We start from the raw sequence: 23685 nt of genomic DNA, 5'->3' as shown, positions 1-23685 counted from the left end.
TACAAAAAATAAACAAATTAACTTTATTACATTGCTACTTCAACTTCAGTCCTTACATTGATTTGTTTTTTAAAAAATACCAGTTTGAAACACATTACTGAAAGTGAGTGTACACAATAAATAGAAAATAGGGATGCATAGTGCTGGAGACATTCAACCAACTTATCTTCATCTGTTGCCTACTGTTGTAGACAAAATTTGACACACAATTAGCATTACTGAAAGAGCAGCCAAACTACCTCGGAGAAAGTGGCAAACTACTGGAAAAGTAGCTTAAAGCTCTGGACCACTCACCAAAAAAAAAAAAAAAGAAGAAAATACACTGTTTATCTGGGAGCTAGCCTCATTATGGCAATGAATTTACTAGTCATAAGAACAATTTTTAAAATATCAAAAGTCCCAGGGAACCTTCACTAACAGTTTTTGTTTTTGTTTTTGGAGACAGAGTCTCCCTCTGTTGCCCAGGCTGGAGTGCAGCAGGGCGATCTTGGCTCACTGCAACCTCCGCCTCCCGGGTTCAAGCGATTCTTGTGACTCAGCCTCCCAAGTAACTGGGATTACAGGTGTGTGCCACCACGCCCAGCTAATTTTTGTATTTTTAGTAGAGATGGGGTTTCGCCATGTTGACCAGGCTGGTCTAGAACTCCTGACCTCAACTGATCTGCCCACCTCAGCTTCCCCAAGTGCTGGGATTACAGGTGTGAGCCACTGTGCCCAGCCCAAAGTTTTTACTTTAAATATATGATTACTCAAATATCCTAAGCCATACGGCAGGCCCTATAACAATAAGTTACAAATAGTCTGAATTTAATAACTTAAGTGTGATATGGTTAATATAATACATACTGTGTGAATATCTTAACTAACCTCTTTCAGGTAAGGTGATAATTAAAAGGTTTAAATTTACAGTTTCAACTTCTGCTCAGAAGAATCATGCCAGTATTCTAGCAATGGTGATGAAATCCCATTATTGTAATGCAGAACATGATAATGTCCATATTATTTTGAATTATACTTGAAGAAATAATTCTATGTACAAGTGAGTCTATATTCTATGTGCAAATTTTCAATGGTGCAGGTTTATAACCAAAGCTGCGTTTAACAAATGCTTTCTGGCTTCTGAAAACATGTCATGAAAATACTTCCTAAAAGTGAACAAACTAAAGTCAGAAGCAGGTGGCACCAGTTCTTTTTTGCCTTTATGTGTGATGGACTTCATGAAGCATTAACTCCCGAGGTATATTTGTTTCTGGACCATACAGCTTACATGCTCTTCTTTCAAAGGCAGCTACCATCTGCTTCACAACTTCATCAAAAAACAGTGTGGCAAGCTGGGAATGTAGAAGTGATCGAAATTCAAAAGAAATCTGTAGGAAAATATTGAAAATTATTTTAGAAAAAATTATTTTTTGCTTTTTTTTTTTTTGGTTTTCCTGGAGAGGGACTCTCGCTTTGTTGCGCAGGTTGGAGTGCAGTGGCACAATCGCGGCTCACTGCAGCCTCAACCTCCTGGGCTCAAGCAATCCTCCCACCTCTGTCTCCCAAGTAGCTGGTACTACAGGCATATGCCACCACACGTGGCTAATTTTTGTGTATATATATACATATATCTATATACACACACATATATATATATATATACATATATATACACATATATATATATACACACACATATATATATATATACATATATATATATATTTTTTTTTTTTTTGGGGGGGGCGTAGAGAAGGGGTTTTGCCATGTTGCCCAGGCTGATCTCAAACTCCTGGGCTAATGCAATTCTGCCCACTTCAGCCTCCCAAAGTGTTGGGATTATGGGCATGAGCCACTGTGCCCAGCCAGAAAGATTTTTTTTAAACTAAATCTCCACTTAGGACAGTGGTGTTCACACTATGAACTGGGTATCTAAGGTAGAATTGTGTGGATGTATGTAGGTGGGATTTTTAGCACCCCCCCAAAAGAGGGAATCTTCTTTTACTGCAACAAGCACAATTGCTGGCACAATAAGCTTACATAAAGAAGGCCAATGAAATCTCATTTCAAGGGAAAAAGTCTGTTTCTTAATAAGAGAAGACTGGAAAAAACCTTTGCTGAATACATTAATCACTATGCCTTCTTATTAATGTGTCCCTTTTAGATCCATCCTATCCCACAAAAGGAAATAAGGAAGGAAAGTGATCCTTCTCATAGGTATCACTGAGAAGCACCAGCAGGAAGAGGAGGCTGGAAGTGTGCATGCACATGTGTACCTAACCCACAGGGCAGATGGTGTAAGTGGTTTAATCTTTCTTTCTTTCTTTTTTTTTTTTTTTGAGACGGAGCCTTGCTCTGTCGCCCAGGCTGGAAATGGCCCAACCTCGGCTCAAATGCAACCTCTGACTTCCAGGTTCAAGCGATTCTCCTGCCTCAGCCTCCAGAGTAGCTGGGACCACAGGCACCTGCCACCACGTCCAGTTAATTTTTGTATTTTTAGTAGAGACGGGGTTTCACCATGTTGGCCAGGCTGGTCTCAAACTCCTGACCTCAGGTAATCCACCCACCTAGGCCTTGCGAAGTGTTGGGATTACAGGCATGAGCCACTGCGCCCGGCCACGTGGTTCAATCTTAAAGTAGCCAATGATTTGGACAAGCTTGTCCAATCCACCTTATTTTGTAGTTGTTGTTTTGTTTTGTTTTAGGCTTTTAACAGCCTGAAGCCGTGGGTTTTAGTTTCTGTCTCTAGTGGTTAAGTGGAAAAGAGGGATGAGGAAGAGGCTTTACTGGCCCAACCAGAAACAGAAACTAAGAACCCATGACTGTATTCTCTCCCTTGGATACCCTTTCAGAACTTTATTTATACCCTCTCATTGTTCCATATAGAATTCAAGACAACTGGTTTGAGAACTGTGTTTTAAGGACCAAATATCCTCTAAATATTAAAATGTTTACCTTTCATTACGAAATAATTTCATTTTTGTAAAAAAAAAAAACTACAAAATAATACAAAGAATTCCCATGTACCCATTACCCATATTTCCCTATTTTAATGTCTTCAATAACCATACTGCAATTATCAAAATCAGGAAATTAACAGAGGGAGTTACTACTACTAGATAATAATGCTATTATCTAATTTATATAGACCTTATTCAAATTTTCCCAATTGTCCTTTTTTTTTTTTTTGAGACAGTGTCTCACTCTGTCACCCAGGTTGGAGTGCAGTGGTACGATCTCAGATCACTGCAACGTTCACTTCCTGGGTTCAAGTGATTCTCCTGGTTCAGCCTTTCAAGTAGCTAGGACTACAGGCATGCACCACCACACCCGGCTAATTTTTGTATTTTTAGTAGAGATGGGGTTTCGCCATGTTGGCCAGGCTGGTCTCAAACTCCTGACCTCAAGTGATCTGCCCGCCTCGGCCCCCCAAATTGCTGGAATTACAGGCGTGAGCCACTGTGCTTGGCCCCAATTGTCCTATTAATGTCTATAATGCTTTAATGAAAATTACTCAAGAGCTGAGAACAGCACACGATAATTTAGTCAAAATTGCCATTTCTTAAAATTCAATGCCCGAGTTGCCTGTACAGAGAACAACTCCCATATTACCTGTTGGCAAAGAAAAAGCCACAAATTGCTTTAAGTTTTCTATAACTACGATTATATGAAAAAGAAAGTTACTAGGCTGGGTGCGGTGGCTCACGCCTGTAATCCCAGCACTTTGGGAGGCCAAGGTAGGCGGATCTCCTGAGCCCAGAAGTTCGAGACCAGCCTGGGAAACATGGCAAAACCCCATCCCTACATAGAATACAAAAATAAGCCTGTGTGGTGGTGCATTCCTGTAGTCCCAGCTACTTGGGAGGCTGAGGTGTGAGGATCACTTGAGCCAGGGAAGCAGAGGTTACACTGAGTCAATATCACAGCACTGCACTCCAATCTGGGTGACAAAGTAGCGCCCCATCTCAAAAAAAAAAAAAAAAGAAAGTTACCAGACTCTAGATGCAAAAAAATGAAAAAAATCTATTACCTTATTTCTGCATGTTTTATTTTTAAATTTTTTGAGACAGGGTCTCACTCTGTTGCCCAGGATGGAGTGCAGTGATGTGATCATAGTTCACTGCAAGCTCGAACCCTTGGACTCAAGCGATCTGCTCGTCAGCCTTCTCAGCAGCTAGGACTACTGGTGGGCACCACTACACAAGGATAATTTTATTTTTATTTTTATTTGTTTTGAGACAATTTTGCTCTTGTTGCCCAGGCTGGAGTGCAATGGCACGATCTCGGCTCACTGCAACCTCCGCCTCCCGGGTTCAAGTGATTCTCCTGTCTCAGCCTCCTGAGTAGCTGGGATTACAGGCGCATGCCACCACGCCCGGCTAATTTTTGTATTTTTACTAGAGACGGGGTTTCATGATATTGGTCAGGCTGGTCTCGAACTCCTGACCTCAGGTGATCTGCCCGCCTCAGCCTCCCAAAGTGCTAGGGTTATAGGCGTGAGCCACCCCATCCAGCCAATAAATTTATTTTCACTAGAGACAAAGTCTTGCTATGTTCCCCAGGCTGGTCTCAAACTCCTGGCCTCAAGTGATCCACCTGACTCAGCCTCCCAAAGAGCTGGGATTCCAGGCATGGGCTACTGCACCTAGCCTGTTTCTGCATCTTATATGCAATGTGTTCTTTCATTTGGTGTTAATTTAAAACTATTATTAAGTTTAAAACTGTTATTAAGCTGGTTGTAAAGTCATGGCATGTATCTTACAATCTACAGATTTGTAAAAAACAGAATGAAGGAATATTCAAGGTTGCAAGAAATAGAATAAAAAAGAAATGTTCATTAGCATTTATGCAGAAAAAGGTATTCAATATAATTATGGCCTCTGTGTTCTAAAAAATGATTACTTTTTACCAATTTTACCTCATAAGTGGAACAAATCAAGGGCTTTATGAGACTTACTGAAAAATCCAAGGTACAAGTTCTTGGGTAGCCAGGAAGACCTGGGCTAAAACGCCAAATAGTCTCCAAATGATTGAACAGTCTCCCATCAGTACAAGATGCCTACAACAAAATGAAAAAATAAAACCACAGTTAAATACCTTTGCTACTGGACATAATCTAAGAATCTACTATGACTGAGGCTGATTTCTTTCATAAGTAATAATTTTTGTAGGTCAGACCATAGGAGATAAAGATATCTAATTTTTAGCTTGGTACTAGGAAGTAATGTCTTGCCAATATTAGCCTTTTTTTTTTTTTCCTGCAGGGATCCCCAAGATTGCCAGGTGTTTTCTCTTCCATTGCTAACACCTGCTTTGCTACTTAGCTTTCCTTCCTCTAGAAGCAAAAGAGGGAGCTTCTTGGAAGCTTATTTCTAGCTCTGCCACATATAAGTGATCGTGAACAAGTTAAATCCCCATACCCTATTTCCTTAATCTGTAAAATAATACCTACTTTATATCATGAGATTACTGAAATGTTAATAAGGTACCTGGTACACATTTATCTCCTACTCAAAGACTGTTCTCTTATTAATCACGTATAGTCTTTCCTTCACTCTTTGCTCCTTATTCCTAGAGGCCTCTATCTAGTTTTCCTAACTGTGTAGTCCTGGCCCTTAGCCCTGATCCATTTCTTTCTGATTTTTTCAATGCACATGTATATTTTATATTCAGTATGCACACAATCACAATACTTAACCATACTATGTGCAGTGCATCTTGGTAGTTCCTATTTTGTATCATTAAAAAAATACTTATTGTGGCTGGATGTGGTGGCTCACACTTGTAATCCCATCACTTTGGGAGGCCAAGGTTGGGGGATCACTTGAGCCCAGGAGTTCGAGGCTGCAGTAAGCTATGATTATGCCACTGCACTCCAGCCTGGGCAACAGAACGAGATTCCCTGTCTCTTCAAAAAAAATTTAAAAATTAGCCAGGTTTAGTGATGCACGCCAGTAGTCCCAAGTACCCAGGAGGCTGAGGTGAGGGGACTGCTTGAGCCCAGGAGACTGAGGCAGCAGTGAGCTATAATTACGCCACTGAACTCCAGCCTGGGTGACAGAGCCAGACACTGTCTGAAAAAATAAAATAAAAATAAAAATAAAAATAAAAAAATAAAAAAATTTATTGAGATCCATGAAAGAGATGCCATCTGCAATCTGAAAATGGTAACCAGAACCATAGTTACTAGTTCATTGTTAGGACTGATTATGCTCGTTATGACCCTGAGAGATGCTCAGCTTTTTATTTTTATTTTTATTTTTTCCCACCTCAGCCTCCCAAGTAGCTGGGACCACAGGTGTGTGACACCATGCCCAGCTAATTATTTCATTTTTTGTAGAGTTGTGTTCTCCCTAAGTTGCCCAGGCTGGTAATGAACTCCTAGGCTCAAGTGAACCTCCTGCCTTGGCCTCCCAAAGTGCTGGGATTACAGCAGGCGTGAACCACCTCATCCACACAAATAATCTAGAGCATTCCTAAAGTGCACAGGTAATTTCTAAGAGCATCAAGAGTCTATAATAAAATCTTGTTATTTCAGTTGCCCAACTTTAGGATAATACATTCTGCCCATCTTTACAATCATTTAAGAAGCTTATAGGAAATTTAACATTAAAGGATAAACAGGTTTTGGGAGTATTCACTGTAACATAGCACCTTCCTCTGACTCCTTTTTTTTTTTTTTTTTTTTTGAGACGGAGTCTCACTCTGTCACCCAGGCTGGAGTGCAGTGGCGCGATCTCGACTCACTGCAAGCTCCGCCTCCTGGATCCACACCATTCTCCTGCCTCAGCCTCCCAAATAGCTGGGACTATAGATGCCCGCCACCATGCTCGGCTGATTTTTTTTTTTTTTATTTTTACTAGATACGGGGTTTCACCATGTTAGCCAGGATGGTCTCGATCTCCTGACCTCGTGATCCCCCCGCCTCGGCCTTCCAAAGTGCTGGGATTACAGGTGCGAGCCACCACACCCGGCCTCCTCTGACTACTTTTATACAAAATCTGGCAGTATTTCACTCACTCCAATTATCTAGCCCAAGGATGCACGGATTTTTACTGTTATGTTTTGACACGAAGAGTTTGCCAAAGACCTCATTTCTAAGAGCAGAGATACTGAATAGTAGAAGCTGTCATAATGATGACCTACTACTGACTGTTCTGAGTGAACTGATTTAGACCATTATATAAACTAATCCATACAAAATGTTTCTATCATGAAGCAGGCAGTAAAAGTCATTGAACTGTTGCCTCTCTGAAAATGTTCAAGGGCTTCTGGCCATTAAAGATTAGTGTAGACTAGAATTACTGACATATTAAGTGACAGGCATGTTTTGGTCAGCTAATACTTCACAGAACTGTCACATGGCTTCTGTTCTTCCCTTATAATAATTTTTACTGTATTGGGTAAAAAATAATAATTTTTACTGTGTTGTCTATTGGGTATTAAAATCCAGAACCTGGCCGGGCATGGTGGCTCATGCCTGTAATCCCAGCACTTTGGGAGGCCAAGGCGGGCGGATCACCTGAGGTCGGGAGTTCGAGACCAGCCTGACCAACAGGGAGAAACCCCGTCTCTACTAAAAATACAAAATTAGCTGGGCATGGTGGCACATGCCTTTAATCCCAGCTACACAGGAGGCTGAGGCAGGAGAATCGCTTGAACCTAGGAGGCAGAGGTTGTGCTGAGCTGAGATTGCGCCATTGCACTCCAGCCTGGAAAACAAGAGCGAAACTCCATCTTAATCAATCAATCAAATCCAGAACCCGGGCAACAAGAGTGAAACTCCATCTCAATCAATCAATCAATCAAATCCAGAACCTGGGTAACAAGAGTGAAACTCCATCTAAATAAATAAATAAATAAAATCCAGAACCCAGGCCAGTCATGGTGGCTCATTCCTGTAATCCCAGTATTTTGGGATGCCGAGGCAGGCAGATCACCTGAGGTCAGGAGTTTGAGACCAGCCTGGCCAACATGGTGAAACCTCGTTTCTACTAAAAATACAAAAATTAGCTCAGTGTGGTGGCACGTGCCTATAATCCCAGCTACTCAGGAGGCTGAGGCAGGAGAATCGCTTGAATCCAGGAGGCAAAGGAAGCGGTGAGCCATAGATCATGCCATTGCACTCCAGCCTGGGCAACAAGAGTGAAACTTGGTCTCAAAAAAAAAAAAAAAAAAAATCTGGAAACTGAACCCAGGAACAACTGAAAGTTGAGCATATATTCTCAAGTATGTCTTTAAAAAACAAACTAGCATTATTATGTGAGGCAACTTATAATGAAAAAATAGGGGGAAGGAGAGTAGGAAAAAAAAAAAGAAAAAATAGTTTTGGAATCAGACACATGCAAGTGTGAATTTGCCCAAGGTTCTTAATCTCCTTAAGCTTCATAAAATTGAGATAGCTATGATCATCTAATGCAGGTTATTATGAAGATTACTTTTTTTCTAATACAGTTTATCCCTCCCTTAGCAGTGCTGAAAGTTACTCTAAAATTATTATGAATGTCTCTGAATCTGCAATAATCCAAAAATACAGGTAGTGAAAGCTTCATAAGTAAGGAGCCCTCATAACTCCCATCATTATAGTATTGCTGTTGAGGTTACAGAGATGAAAAAGACAGGGGCTCCTTCCCTCAAGTACCACAGTCTTGTCAAGGAGAAATCCTGTTGAAGAAATATATTACAGAGTGATAAAAGAAAGCATGAATAAAGCACAGGAGAATCACCAAGGTAGTGCTACTTATCAATATGAAAGGAAAGAGAGAAAATGACCCCAGATGGTCAGAATTTGAAGGAATATCAAGAAGGTAAGTGCATTACAGATAGAAGAATAAGCAATATGCAAAGGCACACGGCTGTGGAATAGTGCTGTACTGTGCATTCGTGGAACTTTTAAGACATTCGGTATTAGCTGAACATCAAGTATAGTATTACATGGGAGGAGGGAGCAGGGAAGTAAATGGGTCAATGTGCAATGATAAAGAGATTTACTTTATCCTGTGTGGTTTTGTTTTTGTTTTGTGTTTGTTTGTTTTGAGACGGAATTTCACTCATTGTCCAGGCTGGAGTGCAATGGCGCGATCTCGGCTCACTGCAACCTCTGCCTCCTGGGTTCAAGTGATTCTTCTGCCTCAGCCTCCCGAGTAGCTGGGATTATAGGCACTCACCACCACGCCTGGCTAAGTTTTGTATTTTTAGTAGAGATGGGGTTTCACCGTGTTGGCCAGGCTGGTCTCAAACTCCTGACTTAAGGTGATGCAGCCATCTTGGCCTCAGCCTCCCAAAGTGCTGGGATTACAGGTGTTAGCCACCACATCCAGCCTGTTTGTTTGTTTTTTAGAGATGGAGTCTTACTTGCTATGTTGCCCAGGCTGGAATGCAGTAGCTATTCACAGGCATGATCACTGTACATTACAACCTCAACCTCCTGGGCTCAAGCGATCCTTCCACTTCAGCCTCCTGAGTAGCTGGGATTACAGGTGCATGCTACCAAACCTAGCTTATCCTGTAGGTTTTAAGAAGGCAGGGGAGAGAGGCTGGGCCTGGTGGCTTATGGCTGTAATCCCAGCACTTTGGGAGGCCAAGGCAGACAGATCACCTGAGGTCAGGAGTTCAAGACCAGCGTGGCCAATATGGAGAAACCCCGTCTCTACTAAAAATACAAAAAAATTAGCCAAGCATGGTGGCACATGGCTATAATCCCAGCTACTTGGGAGGCTGAGGCAGGAGAATCACTTGAATCCGGGAGGCAGAGGTTGCAGTGAGCTGTGCTTGTGCTACTGTACTGCAGCCTGGGCAACAGAGCAAGACTCTGTCTCAAAGGAAAAAAAAAAAAAGGCGGCAGGGAACAGAAGAAAGGTAGACAGTGAGGAAAAAATGAGGTTTATTTAGAGTTCTTTTAGTTAGAAGCAGCATAATATATATACTAAGATTTAAGTTCTGGATGGGCGTGGTGGTTCACACCTGTAATCCCAGCACTTTGGGAGGCTGAGGCAGGCAGACCATGAGGTCAGGAGATCGAGACCATCCTGGTTAACACGGTGAAACCCTGTCTCTACTAAAAATACAAAAAATTAGCCAGGCTTGGCGGTGGGAGCCTGTAGTCCCCGCTACTCGGGAGGCTGAGGCAGGACAATGGTGTGAACCCAGGAGGCGGAGCTTGCAGTGAGCCAAGATCACGCCACTGGAAGCGCCACTGCACTCCAGCATGGGCGACAGAGTGAGACTCCATCTCAAAAAAAAAAAAAAAAAAAAAGATTTAAGTTCTAAGGGACTGAATGGTAAATTGAGCTCAGGAAATAGAAAAAAAAAATTAAGATTATAGAAATATTCACTGGTGTCAGACAGCTGGAGTCTTGGCTCTGTGACCTTGGGCAAGTTTTCTATCTCTTCTAAGCCTTAGTTTCCTCAACTCTAAAATAAATAATAACTCTTGAACCTCAAAGGGCTTTTGTGAAAATTTGAGTAATTCAAGTAAAGCAGTAAAATGGGCTCAGTAAATGTTAGCTATTACAACAGACAGTAGTTTAAAAACTCTAAAACAATGAGGCAAGCAGGTGAAAGCATTTGTAATAATAGCAAAATCCTAGTCCACAGCATTTTAAGTGGAATTGAAGTTTTAAGGGTAAGAATAGGGCAGATAGGGTCTTAGCTTCACTGGACAGTGACAGTGTTCTCTTTCTTTCTAGCTGCACCAGAAAGAGCACATCTGAGAGCTGCACCCCTTTCAATGCCTAACAAAGAGCTGACTAAGGTATTTGGCTCTGGCCACTTACCAAGAAATTATATCATCATGAAATCCTGTGGGCAAAAAATAACTCAGTTTTAAAAATCTTTGGCCACTCCAAAATGGGAATGCAAAAGAAATATGCATTATCCCATGGAATTCTGCCTTTTTGTTTTTAAGGTCGGTACGCTTTTCTACATGTGTATCCTCCTCTGACAAGCATAAGATGATTAATATAATGTAAGAGCAGTTGGCATTTCAGTACCTGGTACTTGGCAGGATAATCTCAACAATGTTTATACATATATATGTGTGTGTATATATATATGTGTGTGTGTATATATATATACGTATATATATGTGTGTGTATGTGTGTGTGTGTGTGTGTATATATATATATATTTTTTTTTTGAGACAGAGTTTCATTCTTGTTGCCCAGGCTGGAGTGCACTGGCGCGATCTCAGCTCACTGCAACCTCTGCCTCCTGGGTTCAAGTGAGTCTCCTGCCTCAGGCTCTTGAGTAGCTGAAATTACAGGTACTTGCCACCATATTGGCTAATTTTTTTGTATTTTTAGTAGAGACAGGGTTTCACCACGTTGGCCAGGCTAGTCTCAAGCTCCTGACCTCGGGTGACCCACCCACCTCAGTCTCCCAAAGTGCTGGGATTACAGGCGTGAGCCACTGTGCCCCCCAATATTTTTATATTTTTTCTTTTCATTTTTATTTAATGTTTTTTGAGACACTGTCTCACTCTGTTGCCCAGGCTGAAGTGTAGTGGCTTAATCACAGCTCTCTCTAGCCTCAACTTCTTGGGTTCCCATCTCAGCTGCCTGACATGACATATTTATATCTTTTTTTTTTTTTTTAATTTTGAGACGGAGTCTCACTGTGTTGCCCAGGCTGCAGTGCAGCGGCACTATCTCGGCACACTGCAACCTCTGCCTCTGGGTTCAAGTGATTCTCCTGCCTCAGCCACCTGAGTAGCTGGGATTACAGGCAAGCACCACTACGCCCGGCTAATTTTTGTATTTTTAGTAGAGACGGGGTTTCACCATGTTGGTCAGGCTGGTCTTGAACTCCTGACCTCGTAATCCGCTCGCCTTGGCCTCCCAAAGTGCTGGGATTAAAGGTGTGAGCCACAGCGCTATGCCTATATCTTTTCTACCTTTCTTTATCCTCTCACCACTTTAATTTTTTTCCTTCCTTCTTCCCCACCATTCCTTCTTTAACTTAAAAAACTATATATTTAGTAAACAAATTTACTCTTCCCCCAATAATAAAAGTATTTAATTCATATTTTAAAACAGTTGAAAAATTAAATTAAAACATTTCCCACTTGGGTGGCGCAAGTGATCTGTCCTGTGGGTCAGTAGTCCTCAATAGAAGGGAAAAAAAAGGGAAAAGTTTCCCATTCCCATATTATATTCAAATTTCTATTTGGAAAGAATAATGCTAACACTGTATAAAGTAACACAGTTAGGAGATATAATAAATTTTTTACCCTCCTCCTGTTAGGTTAAATACGTTTTTTTAGGCTATTACATTTTAACTCATTTGACAAAGTTAATATATGGAAGAATATTTAAAAACAACAAAAAACAAAACTGTTACCTTTACTAAATGAGGTTTCACCAAGGTTACTACTGATGTATATCGCTCCAACACAGGTGGAAATCCAATTTCTAATCTTGTTTTACAATATCCAGATCTCTTTGATATAACATCTGATTTTTTGCACCAAGGAACAAAATGCTTGTAATCCTCCACTCCCGATACTACATCATACATTTCCTGCATTGAATATCTTTAAAAAATAAAAATAAAAAAGAGGTGTTAACTCCATCTAGTTATATAATATATGCATACTTTAAAGTGAGTATGTATAAAACTTACTGTGTATGATAAACAAATCATTCAGCACATATATTAAACCACATTCTGGAATCAATGACCTCAAAGCAACACAGAAAATAAAAGGTCTCTAAATAAATACATACATGATATGGCAGAGATCACAATTTGGCATCTCACAGGTTGAATCTGACATAAAGAGGTAATTTTCTTTTTTTTTTTTTGAGATGGAGTCTCATTCTGTTACCCAGGCTAGAGTGCAGTGGTACGATCTCGGCTCACTGCAACCTCCACCTCCCGGGTTCAAGCGATTCTCCTGCCTCAGTCTCCCGAGTAGCTGGGACTACAGGCACGTGCCACCACAGTCAGCTAATTTTTTGTACTTTTAATAGAGACGGGGTTTCACTGTGTTAGCCAGAACGGTCTCGATCTCCTGACCTGGTGATCCGCCCACCTCGGCCTCCCAAAGTGCTGGGATTACAGGCATGAGCCACCGTGCCCGGCCTAAAGAGGTAGTTTTTAAATTTTTAGTAGCCAGCATTTAAAAATTGAGAGTATGGCCAGGAGTGGTGGCCTGTAATCCCAGCACTTTGGGAAGCTGAGGTGGGTAGATCACCTGAGGTCAGGAGTTTGAGACCAGCCTGGCCGACATGGTAAAACCCGGTCTCTACTAAAAATACAAAAATTAGCCAGGTGTGGTGGCACACGCTTGTAATCCCAGCTACTCGGGAGGCTGAGACATGAGATTTGCTTGAACCCAAGAGACAGAGGTTGCAGTGAGTGAAGATCATGCCACAGCCTGGGCTATAGAGTGAGACCCTGTACACCTCTCTCTCTCTCTCTCTCTCTGAGACCCTGTACACCTCTCCCTCTCCCTCCCTCTCTCTCTCTCACACACACACACACACACACAGCAGACTAAATCAGTATTTTTTTAGTTGCCATTTCTCTTTTTAACAGGTAACACCTGTGACAATGATGTCTCTCCAAAGATTTGCACTCTTTTTACGTGGTGCTGTTGCTAGGAAGTACCTGCCCATCAGGAGCAACAATTCCCAGTCCTCATTTCCACTGCGTTTAGATGGGGTCACAATTAGCTGTTGCCAGTAATATCTGGGAGGAGGTGTTGTGTGTCACCTCCAGACCAATGTGATCAACATTCTGAAGACTAAGTAATTACAGAGGTCAAAAGTTGGATGTAGCCTGGGTTTCTGAGTCACTACTTGGACTACAGTAGACGGCACACCCATTTGAACTCTACATGAGAAAAAAAAATAAACTCTTGGGTATTATCTATAGGGCTGTTAGCATTACCTTAACTAATACAGAGACTAGCTAGTAATAAAGGTGAACTTAGTGAACAATGCTGTTAAGTCTTTTACTACAGAAAAATAGGGAGAACAGAAGCAAATGAGTAAAATTAACGAAATGCACTTTCACAAAGCTTCATGGCCAGTTGGGAATTAAGAGCCATTTGTAGAAATTCCCCTATGGAGGGATGGTGTATTTCCGGTTTAGCAGAACTGTAGTGTCTTTACCATCTGCTCTATTTACCCCTAGATCAGGGGCCACACCTGGCCCATCGCCTGTTTTTGTAAATAAAGTTTTACTGGAATGTGGCCACACCCGTTTATTTAAATATTATCTATGTCTGCCTTCGGACTACAATGAAGGAGCTGAGCAGTCCCTATGGCCCACAAAACCTAATATAGTTACTATCTGTCCCTTTACAGAAAATGTTTACCAAAGGCTCTAGATGAGGAGCCTTAGTATGTATGTACTTATCTATGTATATCTATACATGAGGAAGCTATGTAAACATATGGCCCAATGTATCAGTAATGTTGCTAATACAGAAAAGAACAATGTACAAAAAATGTAAGTCATAAATAATTTTCTTTACATGTCAAAGATTTAAGTCTATACTAAAGAGTTACCATATAATTATATTCATTCAACAAATATTTATAAAATAGCAATGGCTAGGTCAGGAGCAGTGGCTCATGACTGTAATCCCAGCACTTTGGGAGGCCAAGGCAGGTGGATCATGAGGTCAGGAGGTTGAGACCAGCCTGGCCAACACAGTGAAACCCTGTTTCTACTAAAAATACAAAAATTAGCTAGGGATGGTGGCATGTGCCTGCTACTCGGGAGGCTAAGGCAGGAGAATCGCTTGAATCTGAGAGGCGAAGGTTACAGTGAGCCAAGATTGCGCCACTGCACTCAAGTGTGAGACTCCATCTCAAAAGAAAGAAAAAAAAAAAAGAAAAAGGCCAACCTAGAAAAGAGAGCTTAGTCTGTAAGAAGATAATCCAGAGAGAAAGAGGCACGACACGATACCCCACGGAAAATTGTGAACATGCTCTTTTAGTAGAATTCTTATCATATACGAACCCTAAAATTCTTCTCTCTGAATATTCTTTCCTTTTGTTTATTAATGGTGCAGTGATTTTGAAGAAAGTTCGTGCACATATCTCCTTAGGCAAAATTGAGGTATGTAGTGGAAGAGTTCTGCTCATCAGTATACCACAGGAAGCTAAATATCTGAAAAGACAAAAATCACCTGATTTAGAGTGACAGTAACAATTAAAAGGAAGCACAAATTATAGAAACTATAAAGTAATTATCACACTTTGTAAGGCTTTGCAACTTCAGAATGTTTCTGAAAAAATACACACACACGGGCACAGAAAAAGCACAGCTTCTTAAACACTGTAAAAAATAAAAATAAAAATAACAGCTTAGTTAGGTTAGAAGCTTCTGGCATAAAAGGCATCTCTCCCAGAAAGTTGGCTTTCACTCTGTAGTCACGTGTTACAACTTACTCTTACCATAAGCTTTGCTAGATACACAAATCTATTTTCTGATTTGTGTTGTCTACCCACGTTGTTTGCCTAGCTGGATCCACAGGTGTTTCTTAATTCTTGATCCACTCCAGTGAGACTTAAAATTAGGTCTCAAATCTCTTGGCAGACATCTGGTAGGACCACCTACCAGATGGTGAGTACTGATGCCAAGCATGGTGGCTCAAACCTGTAATCCCAGTGGTTTGGGAGGCTGATGCATGAGAATCCCTTGAGGCCAGGAGTTTGTGACCAGCCTGGGCAACATAGCGACCCTGTCTCTACAAAAAAATTTAAAAATTAGCCAGCCATGGTGGCATGTGCCTGTAGTTCCCGTTACTCAGGAACCTGAGGCAGCAGGATCGCTTGAATACAGCACTTCGAGGTTGCAATGAGCTATGAACACACCACGGGCACTGCAGCCTGGGTGACAGGGCGAGACTCTATCTCAACAAAAGCAAAAACAAAACAAATAAAAACCAACGGTTGCTGCGTTCTCCTTTACCTTGCAGTCTCCATTTCAATGCATATATGTAAAAACATGTCTAGTTAACCAGAAACTTATTGTTTGAGGTACTTCTATGTACAAATGTCTGCTATATGCTTGTTCACCTAAATATTTTCAACTTTCCTTAATAAGATTATTACATAAGTGACTGGGTGAGGTGGCTCATGCCTGTAATCCCAGCACTTTGGGAGGCCGAGGCGGGTGGATCACGAGGTCAGGAATTCAAGACCAGCCTGACTAACACGGTGAAACCCCATCTCTACTAAAAATACAAAAAATTAGCTGAGTGTGGTGGCAGGCGCCTGTAGTCCCAGCTACTCAGGAGGCTGAGGCAGGAGAATCACTTGAACCCGGGAGGCGGAGGTTGCAGTAAGCCGAAGTTGTGCAACCACACTCTAGCCTGGGTAACAGAATGAGACTCCGTCTCAAAAAAAAAAAAAAAAAAAAAAAAAGAGAGAAAAGAAAAAAGATTATTACATAACTATTTGACTATTTGACACTACTAGTCATTGCTGGCCAGGATAATTCAATTTAAATTATCCACATATTTACTGAGCTCCTATTCTAAGTTAAGACTGTGCTAAGTACTAAGGATATAATGGTGAATAGAACAAACATAAGCCTTATGAAGATTATATTCTAGTTGAAGATTGATTCAAAAAAGTGCTGAAGAAGAGATGCAGGGAAGAGAGAGGTGTAATTAGGACCTCCTTTAGACAGGGTGACCTAGGAATCCCTTAAAAGATTTTAGCTGAGACATAGTAGACAAGGAGTTAGCCATGCAAAGAGAGAAAAGAAGTATGTACATATATAATAACTGTGTGTGTGCGTGTGTATGTATATACTAATACACATAGGCATTAGTAGCATTTAATACCTCATTCCATTTATTTATATATATGAATACATATACATATGTACATACATATATATGTAAATGGAGTGGATCGCACCACTGCACTCCAGCCTGGGCGACAGTGATTCTCCGTCTCAAAAGAAGAAAAAAAAAAAGAAAAAGAAAATATGACCCCAAAGTGTAAAACACAACCCCAATTAGAGAGAGACAAATTTGGGCTCTATAATACAATGAAGAACTTTAGAGCTGTTTATAAAAATTGAACACACTTATTACAGAGAAAATGAAACAGAGGTCAGTGAATTTGCTTAAGGTAAATACTACATGACTATCTGTTAAAATGTAATGGAGGCCGGGTGCGGTGGCTCACGCCTGTAATTTCAGCACTTTGGGAGGCTGAGGTAGGCGGATCAACTGAGGTCAGGAGTTCGAGACCAGCCTGGCCAACATGGCGAAACCCTGCCTTTACTAAAAATACAAAAATTAGCCGGGTGTAGTGGCACGTGCCTGTAATCCCAGCTACTCGGGAGGCTGAGGCAGGGAAAATGCTTGAACCTGGGACGCGGAGGTTGCAGTGAGCCGAGACGGCACCATTGCACTCCAGCCTGGGCAACAGAGCAAGACTCCCCATCTCAAAAAAAAAAGTAATTGAAAAGACACATAAACTGTATATGGGTAAACTTATTAGGACCTTTTAAGATTTTAAGATTCTTATATATTCAGCTATAAATAACACTTCATGAATGAAAATATAAAAAAGCAAGATGGCTTTGTGAATTCTAAATTTTCTGGGACATCACAAGTAGTAGTTGATTTTATAATAGTGGTAAGAGCATAATTCTATGTTTCGATACATACAATGCATAGTGATCACATCAGGGTAATTAACACATCCATCATCTCAAACATTCATCATTTATTTGCACTAGGAACATTCAATATACTCTTTCTACCTATTTGAAACTATATATTATTGCTAACTATAGTCATCCTACAGTGGTATAGAAGACGGGTCCCCAACGCCCAGGCCATGGACTGGTACCTGTCCGTGGCCTGTTAGGAACCAGGCTGCACAGCAGGAGGTGAGTATTACCGCCTGAGTTCTGCCTCCTGTCAGATCAGCGGTGGCATCAGATTCTCATAGGAGCCAGAACTCTATTGTGAACTGCACATGCGAGGAATCTAGGTTGTTTGCTCCTTATGAGAATCTAACTAATGCCTGATGATCTGAGGTGCAACAGTTTCATCCCGAAGCCATCCCCCTCCCCACGACCCCCATTTGTAGAGAAACTGTCTTCCACAAAACTGTTCTCTGGTGCCAAAAAGGTTGGGAATCGCGGGTATAGACCATTGGAAACGTATTCCTCCTATCTAGCATTAATTTTGTATCCTTCAACAAATCTCTCCCTATCCCTTCCTTTCTCCCAGCTTTCCCAATCTTTAGTATCCTCTGTTCTAAGATCAATTTTTTTAAATTTATTTTTTACTTATTTATTTTTTTGAGATGGAGTCTTGCTCTATCACCCAGGCTTGAGTGTAGTGGTGTGACCTAGGCTCACTGCAAGCTCTGCCTCCCGGGTTCACGCCATTCTCCTGCCTCAGCCTCCCGAGTAGCTGGGACTACAGGCGCCCGCCACCACGCCCTGCTAATTTTTTTGTATTTTTAGTTGAGATGGGGTTTCACTGTGTTAGCCAGGATGGTCTCGATCTCCTGACCTTGTGATCCGCCCACCTCAGCCTCCCAAAGTGCTGGGATTACAAGCGTGAGCCACTGCGCCCAGCAAGATCAACTTTTTTTTTTTGAGATGGAGTCTCGCTCTGTCGCCAGGCTGGAGTGCAGCGGTGCTATCTCGGCTCACTGCAACCTCTGCCTTCCAGTTCAAGCGATTCTCCTGCCTCAGCCTCCCGAGTAGCTGGCACTATAGGCGCCCGCCACCACACCCAGGTAATTTTTGTATTTTTAGTAGAGATGGGGTTTCACCATGTTGGCCAGGATGGTCTTGATCTCTTGACCTTGTGATCCGCCCACCTTGGCCTCCCAAAGTGCTGGGATTACAGGCATAAGCCACCGTGCCTGGCCAAGATCAACTTCTTTTAGCTTCCACATATGAGAGAGAACTCGTCATGTGTAACTTTCTGTTCCTGGCTTATTTCATTTAACATAATGCCCTCCAAGTCCATCCACGTTGCTGCAAATGACAGAATTTCATTCTTTTTTATGGCTGAATAGTATTCCCATCGTGTATTAATATATACACCGCATTTTCTTTATCCATTCTTCTGTTTTATTGTTGTTGTTGTGTTTGAGTCAGGGTCTCACTCCATCACCCAAGCTGGAGTGCAGTGGCATAGTCATGACACACCGCAGCCTCCACTGCCTGGGCTCAGGTGATTCTCCCACCCCAAGTCCCAATTAGCTGGGACCACAGGCATGCGCCACCAAGCCCTGCCAATTTTTTACTTATTTGTAGAAACGAGGTCTTGCTATGTTGCCCAGGCTGGTCTCAAACTCCTGATTTCAAGTGATCCTCCTGCCTCAGCCTCCCAAAGTGTTGGGATTACAGGTGTGAGTCACTGTGTCCGGCCTTGTTTATTTTTTGAGACAGGGTCTGGTTCTGTTGCCCAGGAATGAGTGCAGTGGCCCAAACAAGGCTCACTGCAGCCTCAACCTCCTGGGTTCAAGTGATCCTCCCATCTCAGCCTCCTGAGCAGCTAGAACCACAAGCTTGCACTAACACATAGCCAGCTAATTTTTCTGTATATGTGTATGTGTATACACACACACACATTTTTTTTTTCTTTTTTTTGGTAGAGACAAGGTTTTGCCATGTTGTCCACGCTGGTTTCATGAGCTCAGGCAATCCTCCCGCCTCAGCCTCCCAAAGTGTTGGAATTACAGGCATAAGCCACTGCACCCAGTCCCATTCATCTGTTGTTGGACACCTACGTTGATTCTGTATCTTAACTACTGTGAACAGTGCTGAAACCTTTACTTGAAAAAAGATGAGACCTTTGCTTCTAAAGAGGTGAATTGGGTATCTGGTTGACTTTTTACTATATATAAAGGTTCATGTATTTACTGGGAGGCAATACATGAACCTTTGTACCAGGTTCATGTATTGCCTCCCAGCCTACCCAAAAAAATACCCTTACACAATCTGATTACAAGCCTAAGGAAAACACCAGTGTTTAAAGCAAACTAACAGGACATTTTCTGATCAATCTGCATGCTATAGTTACAGTGGCCTGGACAGCACATCTATTTTCATGCACTGCCAGGAATACTATGTCTTAAACTACGATATGAAGATACACACATTCATATATACAGTTAAACCATGAAATGAATACTGGACAACTGGACCACATGGAGAACAGCTTTTTTGTCACTCGTCTTCCAGTACCACTCTCTCATATACTTAAGTATAATAAAGGTCAGAATCTGATGCTTAACATTGGAAATGAACGCAAACTGCCGCCCTCATTATCATAAACAGTATTTATCTTGGAACTGAAGCCTCAATTTGATCATTAAAGCAACTGTATTTTTCTCAAAAGTAAGTGTTATTTGCAAGACAACATTTTATAAGAGTAATACAAACAGATCTCAAGTATGATGGCGTTATTCTGCTTGAAACTACTTTTTGAGGTTATTTCCTAAAGCAGGAGTAATTTTATGATTTTGTTTGTCTCATCCAACATTTGTCTAAAGGGATTTGGATTTGGTAAGGTTGTTGGTGTTTTTAAAAATTCTTCATTGAATCTTTTTTTAAAAAAAGTATTTCCTTGTTTCCAGTAGGGTCGGATCTTCATTTAATCTAAATGTCCTGGGGCTCAACGAGATTTGTGTTTTCTCTCCCCACCTCGTATTTTGTACACCTGAATTCATTTTAAACACACTAACTTTAATTTTCAAGAATATTACAATGTTATTAGTAAAAGGAAACTAAGTCGTACAAGTATGGTATCCGTGTCCCGACCTCCATCTCCACCCCCACCTACCAAAAAATGAACCAACCAGGAAAATCGAAAGCTGACTATGCTTCAAGGTTACAGGACCTGTAAGTTACAGCAGAGTGAAAAAATCCAAGTCCCTTATGCTGGCTGTATTTACTTTTGTAAACACTAAATGGCGAGGGCAAAGCACTCTTTCAGAAATTGGGAAAACGCATCTGACCATCTGGCAGGTAGAAGGAACCGGATAAGGGGGCTCACCGCCAAACACAAACTCCCATACAGCCAGCAGCCGGCAACCCTTCTGCGCAAAGTTAAAACTTTCCAACAGCAGTAGCAACAAGCCATAGGGGAGGAGACCGGAAGAGCCCAAAGGCACCAATGGCCAAACTGCTTCCAAAGTCGCTTCGCCGATGATTCACCGCCTCTCACGAGGGAAACGAGCCACGAACACAGCCTTGGGCCCAAGGTGATGCGCGCCGCTCTTGAGTCCCTCAGATGCCAAACGCAAAAAAAAGCCTTCTCCTCTAAAGACACGGAAATGCACCGAGTCCGGCTCTGCCTCACCCCCAAATCCTTCCGGTCCCCCAACTCAGCAGCCAAAATCGAAAACTACTCTCGTCCCAGCGCCCCCGCTGTTGATTACCTGCCATTCCGCAAGGGCGCCTGCGCCCCGGCCGCTGTCGCCGACTTCGGACGGCATCCCGAGACTACCCTTCTCAAGGCCGTATGACCAGTCCGAGCTGCCATGATAGACTCTCCGAAGCCGGTCGTCACCTCCCGGACCAGCCCTGCAGCACCGCCCTCCTCTGGTCGGGCCCGGAGCCCGGCTCCCGTCTCTTCCAGCCAATGGACTGGCCGCCTGCGCAGCCTGACACGCCCCTTCTTCCCTTCCGGGTTGCACGTCGCTGACACACGCTGACCGTAAACGTTCCCGTCAGCCTGTCGGCCAATCGGAGCTGCGGGCCCGCCAGGACGCACCTCTCTCTCCTGACCGACCAATCGCTTTTCCCGTGCGCTCGCGCAATTTGCGTAATACTCAGTGACTGCTCAGTCCACGCCCCGCGCAGGAGCTGTTCCTGGATTAATCAACTGCCTGGTTCTCCTGGGGTCCGCTTCCGGGAGGCCAGTCAGTGAGCCCCACCCCCCCGGGGACTGCGGGAAGCCCCAGGGCTTGAGTGTTAATTCTGTAACTGTCCGAAACCGTGAGTGCGGAGCCAGACAGGCCACCACTCCTGGCTGCGAAGCTTGGCTGTCAGCGTCCTGCTTGTTAATGATTGTCTAATACAATTCCTGCCTTGCCTATCTCACGGGGTAATTGTGAGGGCAACATAAGGTCCTGTCATTAGGAAAGACTCCGTTATCCAGCAGCAGTTCCGTCTGCCTTCTTCCTGCGTGTCCCACATTTTAATTGGTGTTCTCGTATGATTTGGGTTTCCTTTATTCCATACTAATCAGACGACTTCGCTTTGCTTTACTTGTTTTGGTGATCAGTCATCAAGTCCAGACTTCTTGTTCCCTCAGTTTGTTTTCAGGTCTTTACTTAAGGTTTGTGCACCAATAGTTTTCCTGCAAACTGTAAAGTGAGGATGACAATACTACCTATTTAATATAGTTTGGGTGTAAATGAGATTGTTGATTAAATGTAGTCAGATATTTGTGTGGCACCTACTAGATGCTGGAGAAGTGAGCAAAAGTCTTCACTGTCACAGAGCTTATATCCTAGTGGGGGAAAGAAACCAATTAGTATATAGTGCAATGGCAGCTTGTTATATGTCCCATAGACTAAACAGTACAGCAGGGTAAGGAGATGAAGAGGGAGGAATATGGTAGGGTGCTGTTTTATATAGGGTGGTTAGGAGGGGCTCTAAGAGGATGACACTGAACAAAGGCCTAAAATGAAGTGAGGAAGTGAACTCTGATTACTTGGGAGAAAATGGCTTTCAGGTGCATGGAACAGCAAGTGCAGAGGCCCCAGGCAGGAACAATCTTGGCATGCTTTAGGAAGAGCAAGGAGTTTGGAGCACAGCGAGAGGAGGAAAGTGGTAGGAAATAAGGTCAGCGAGGTAGGCAGAGCTTAGTGCCACGGAAGCCATAGTATGCTACCAATTTTTTATTGTATTCTAAGCGTGAAGGAAAGCCATTAGAGTTTGAGTGCAGAACAGTTACTTGATCTGATTTACATTTAAAGCAATATTCCAGCTGTTGTGCCTATGATTATTTTCTCCTCTTGCTTGGTTTATTGCAGTCACCCCTTACTAGATACTTTGTGGAGTAAATTGAAATCATCAGCTACAAGGTTTGTCAAACATTTTGCAGTACAACACATGATGTACTTGTAGATTGAGGTGGTTCTGTAGCTGCATGGACAATTCTGTATCAACTACTTTCAAATACACAATCCTTGTATGTCCGGAATTGGTGGGTTCTTGGTCTTGCTGACTTCAAGAATGAAGCCACGGACCCTCACTGTGAGTGTTACAGTTTTTAAAGATGGTGTGTCCCCAGTTCATTCCTTCTGACTTTCAGACGTGTCCAGAGTTTCTTCCTTCTGGTGGGTTTGTGGTCTCACTGACTTCAGGAGTGAAGCTGCAGACCTTTGCAGCATTACAGCTCTTAAAGGCAGCGCATCTGGAGTTGTTTATCCCTCCCGGTGGGTTTGTGGTCTCCCAGGCTTCAGGAGTGAAGCTGCAGACCTCAGTGGTGACTCTTACAGGTCTTAAAGGTGGCACAAACTCAATGAGTGAGCAGCAGCAAGATTTATTGCAAAGAGCAAAAGAACAAACCTTCCACAACATGCAAGGTGAACCCAGAGAGTTGCTGCTGCTGGCTCAGGCAGCCTGCTTTTATTCCCTTAGCGGACCCCACCCACAGCCTGCTGATTGGTCCATTTTACAGAGAGCTGATTGGTCCGTTTTCACAGGGCGCTGAGTGGTGGGTTTACAAACCTTGAGCTAGACACAGAG

The 23685-nt window shown here is 42.5% G+C and overlaps 1 protein-coding gene across 3 annotated transcripts; it reads right to left on the bottom strand.

Moving 5' to 3' along the window:
- Window positions 1–21994, bottom strand: COQ10B (coenzyme Q10B). 3 transcript variants are annotated; one of them, XM_001168795.8, is made up of 5 exons: window positions 21366–21994; window positions 14953–15102; window positions 12319–12511; window positions 4937–5038; window positions 1–1367 (listed from the first exon to the last, which is right to left on the bottom strand). In XM_001168795.8, the coding sequence occupies exons 1-5, from the start codon at window positions 21467–21469 to the stop codon at window positions 1200–1202; spliced, it is 717 nt and encodes a 238-aa protein (XP_001168795.1). In that variant the 5' UTR covers window positions 21470–21994; the 3' UTR covers window positions 1–1199. The 3 variants fall into 3 exon arrangements, with proteins under 3 accessions (XP_001168795.1, XP_009442200.1, XP_054535169.1); XM_009443925.5 differs by lacking the exon at window positions 21366–21994 and adding an exon at window positions 20981–21297; XM_054679194.2 differs by lacking the exon at window positions 14953–15102 and having other exon boundaries at window positions 21366–21576.
- Window positions 21995–23685: the final 1691 nt, after the last annotated feature.

Source organism: Pan troglodytes, chromosome 13 (assembly GCF_028858775.2).
Source record: "Pan troglodytes isolate AG18354 chromosome 13, NHGRI_mPanTro3-v2.0_pri, whole genome shotgun sequence".
NCBI classification, from domain to species: Eukaryota; Metazoa; Chordata; class Mammalia; order Primates; family Hominidae; genus Pan; species Pan troglodytes.
The sequence above is the reverse complement of the archived record's forward strand: the minus strand, read 5'-3'. Positions and strand labels throughout refer to the sequence as shown.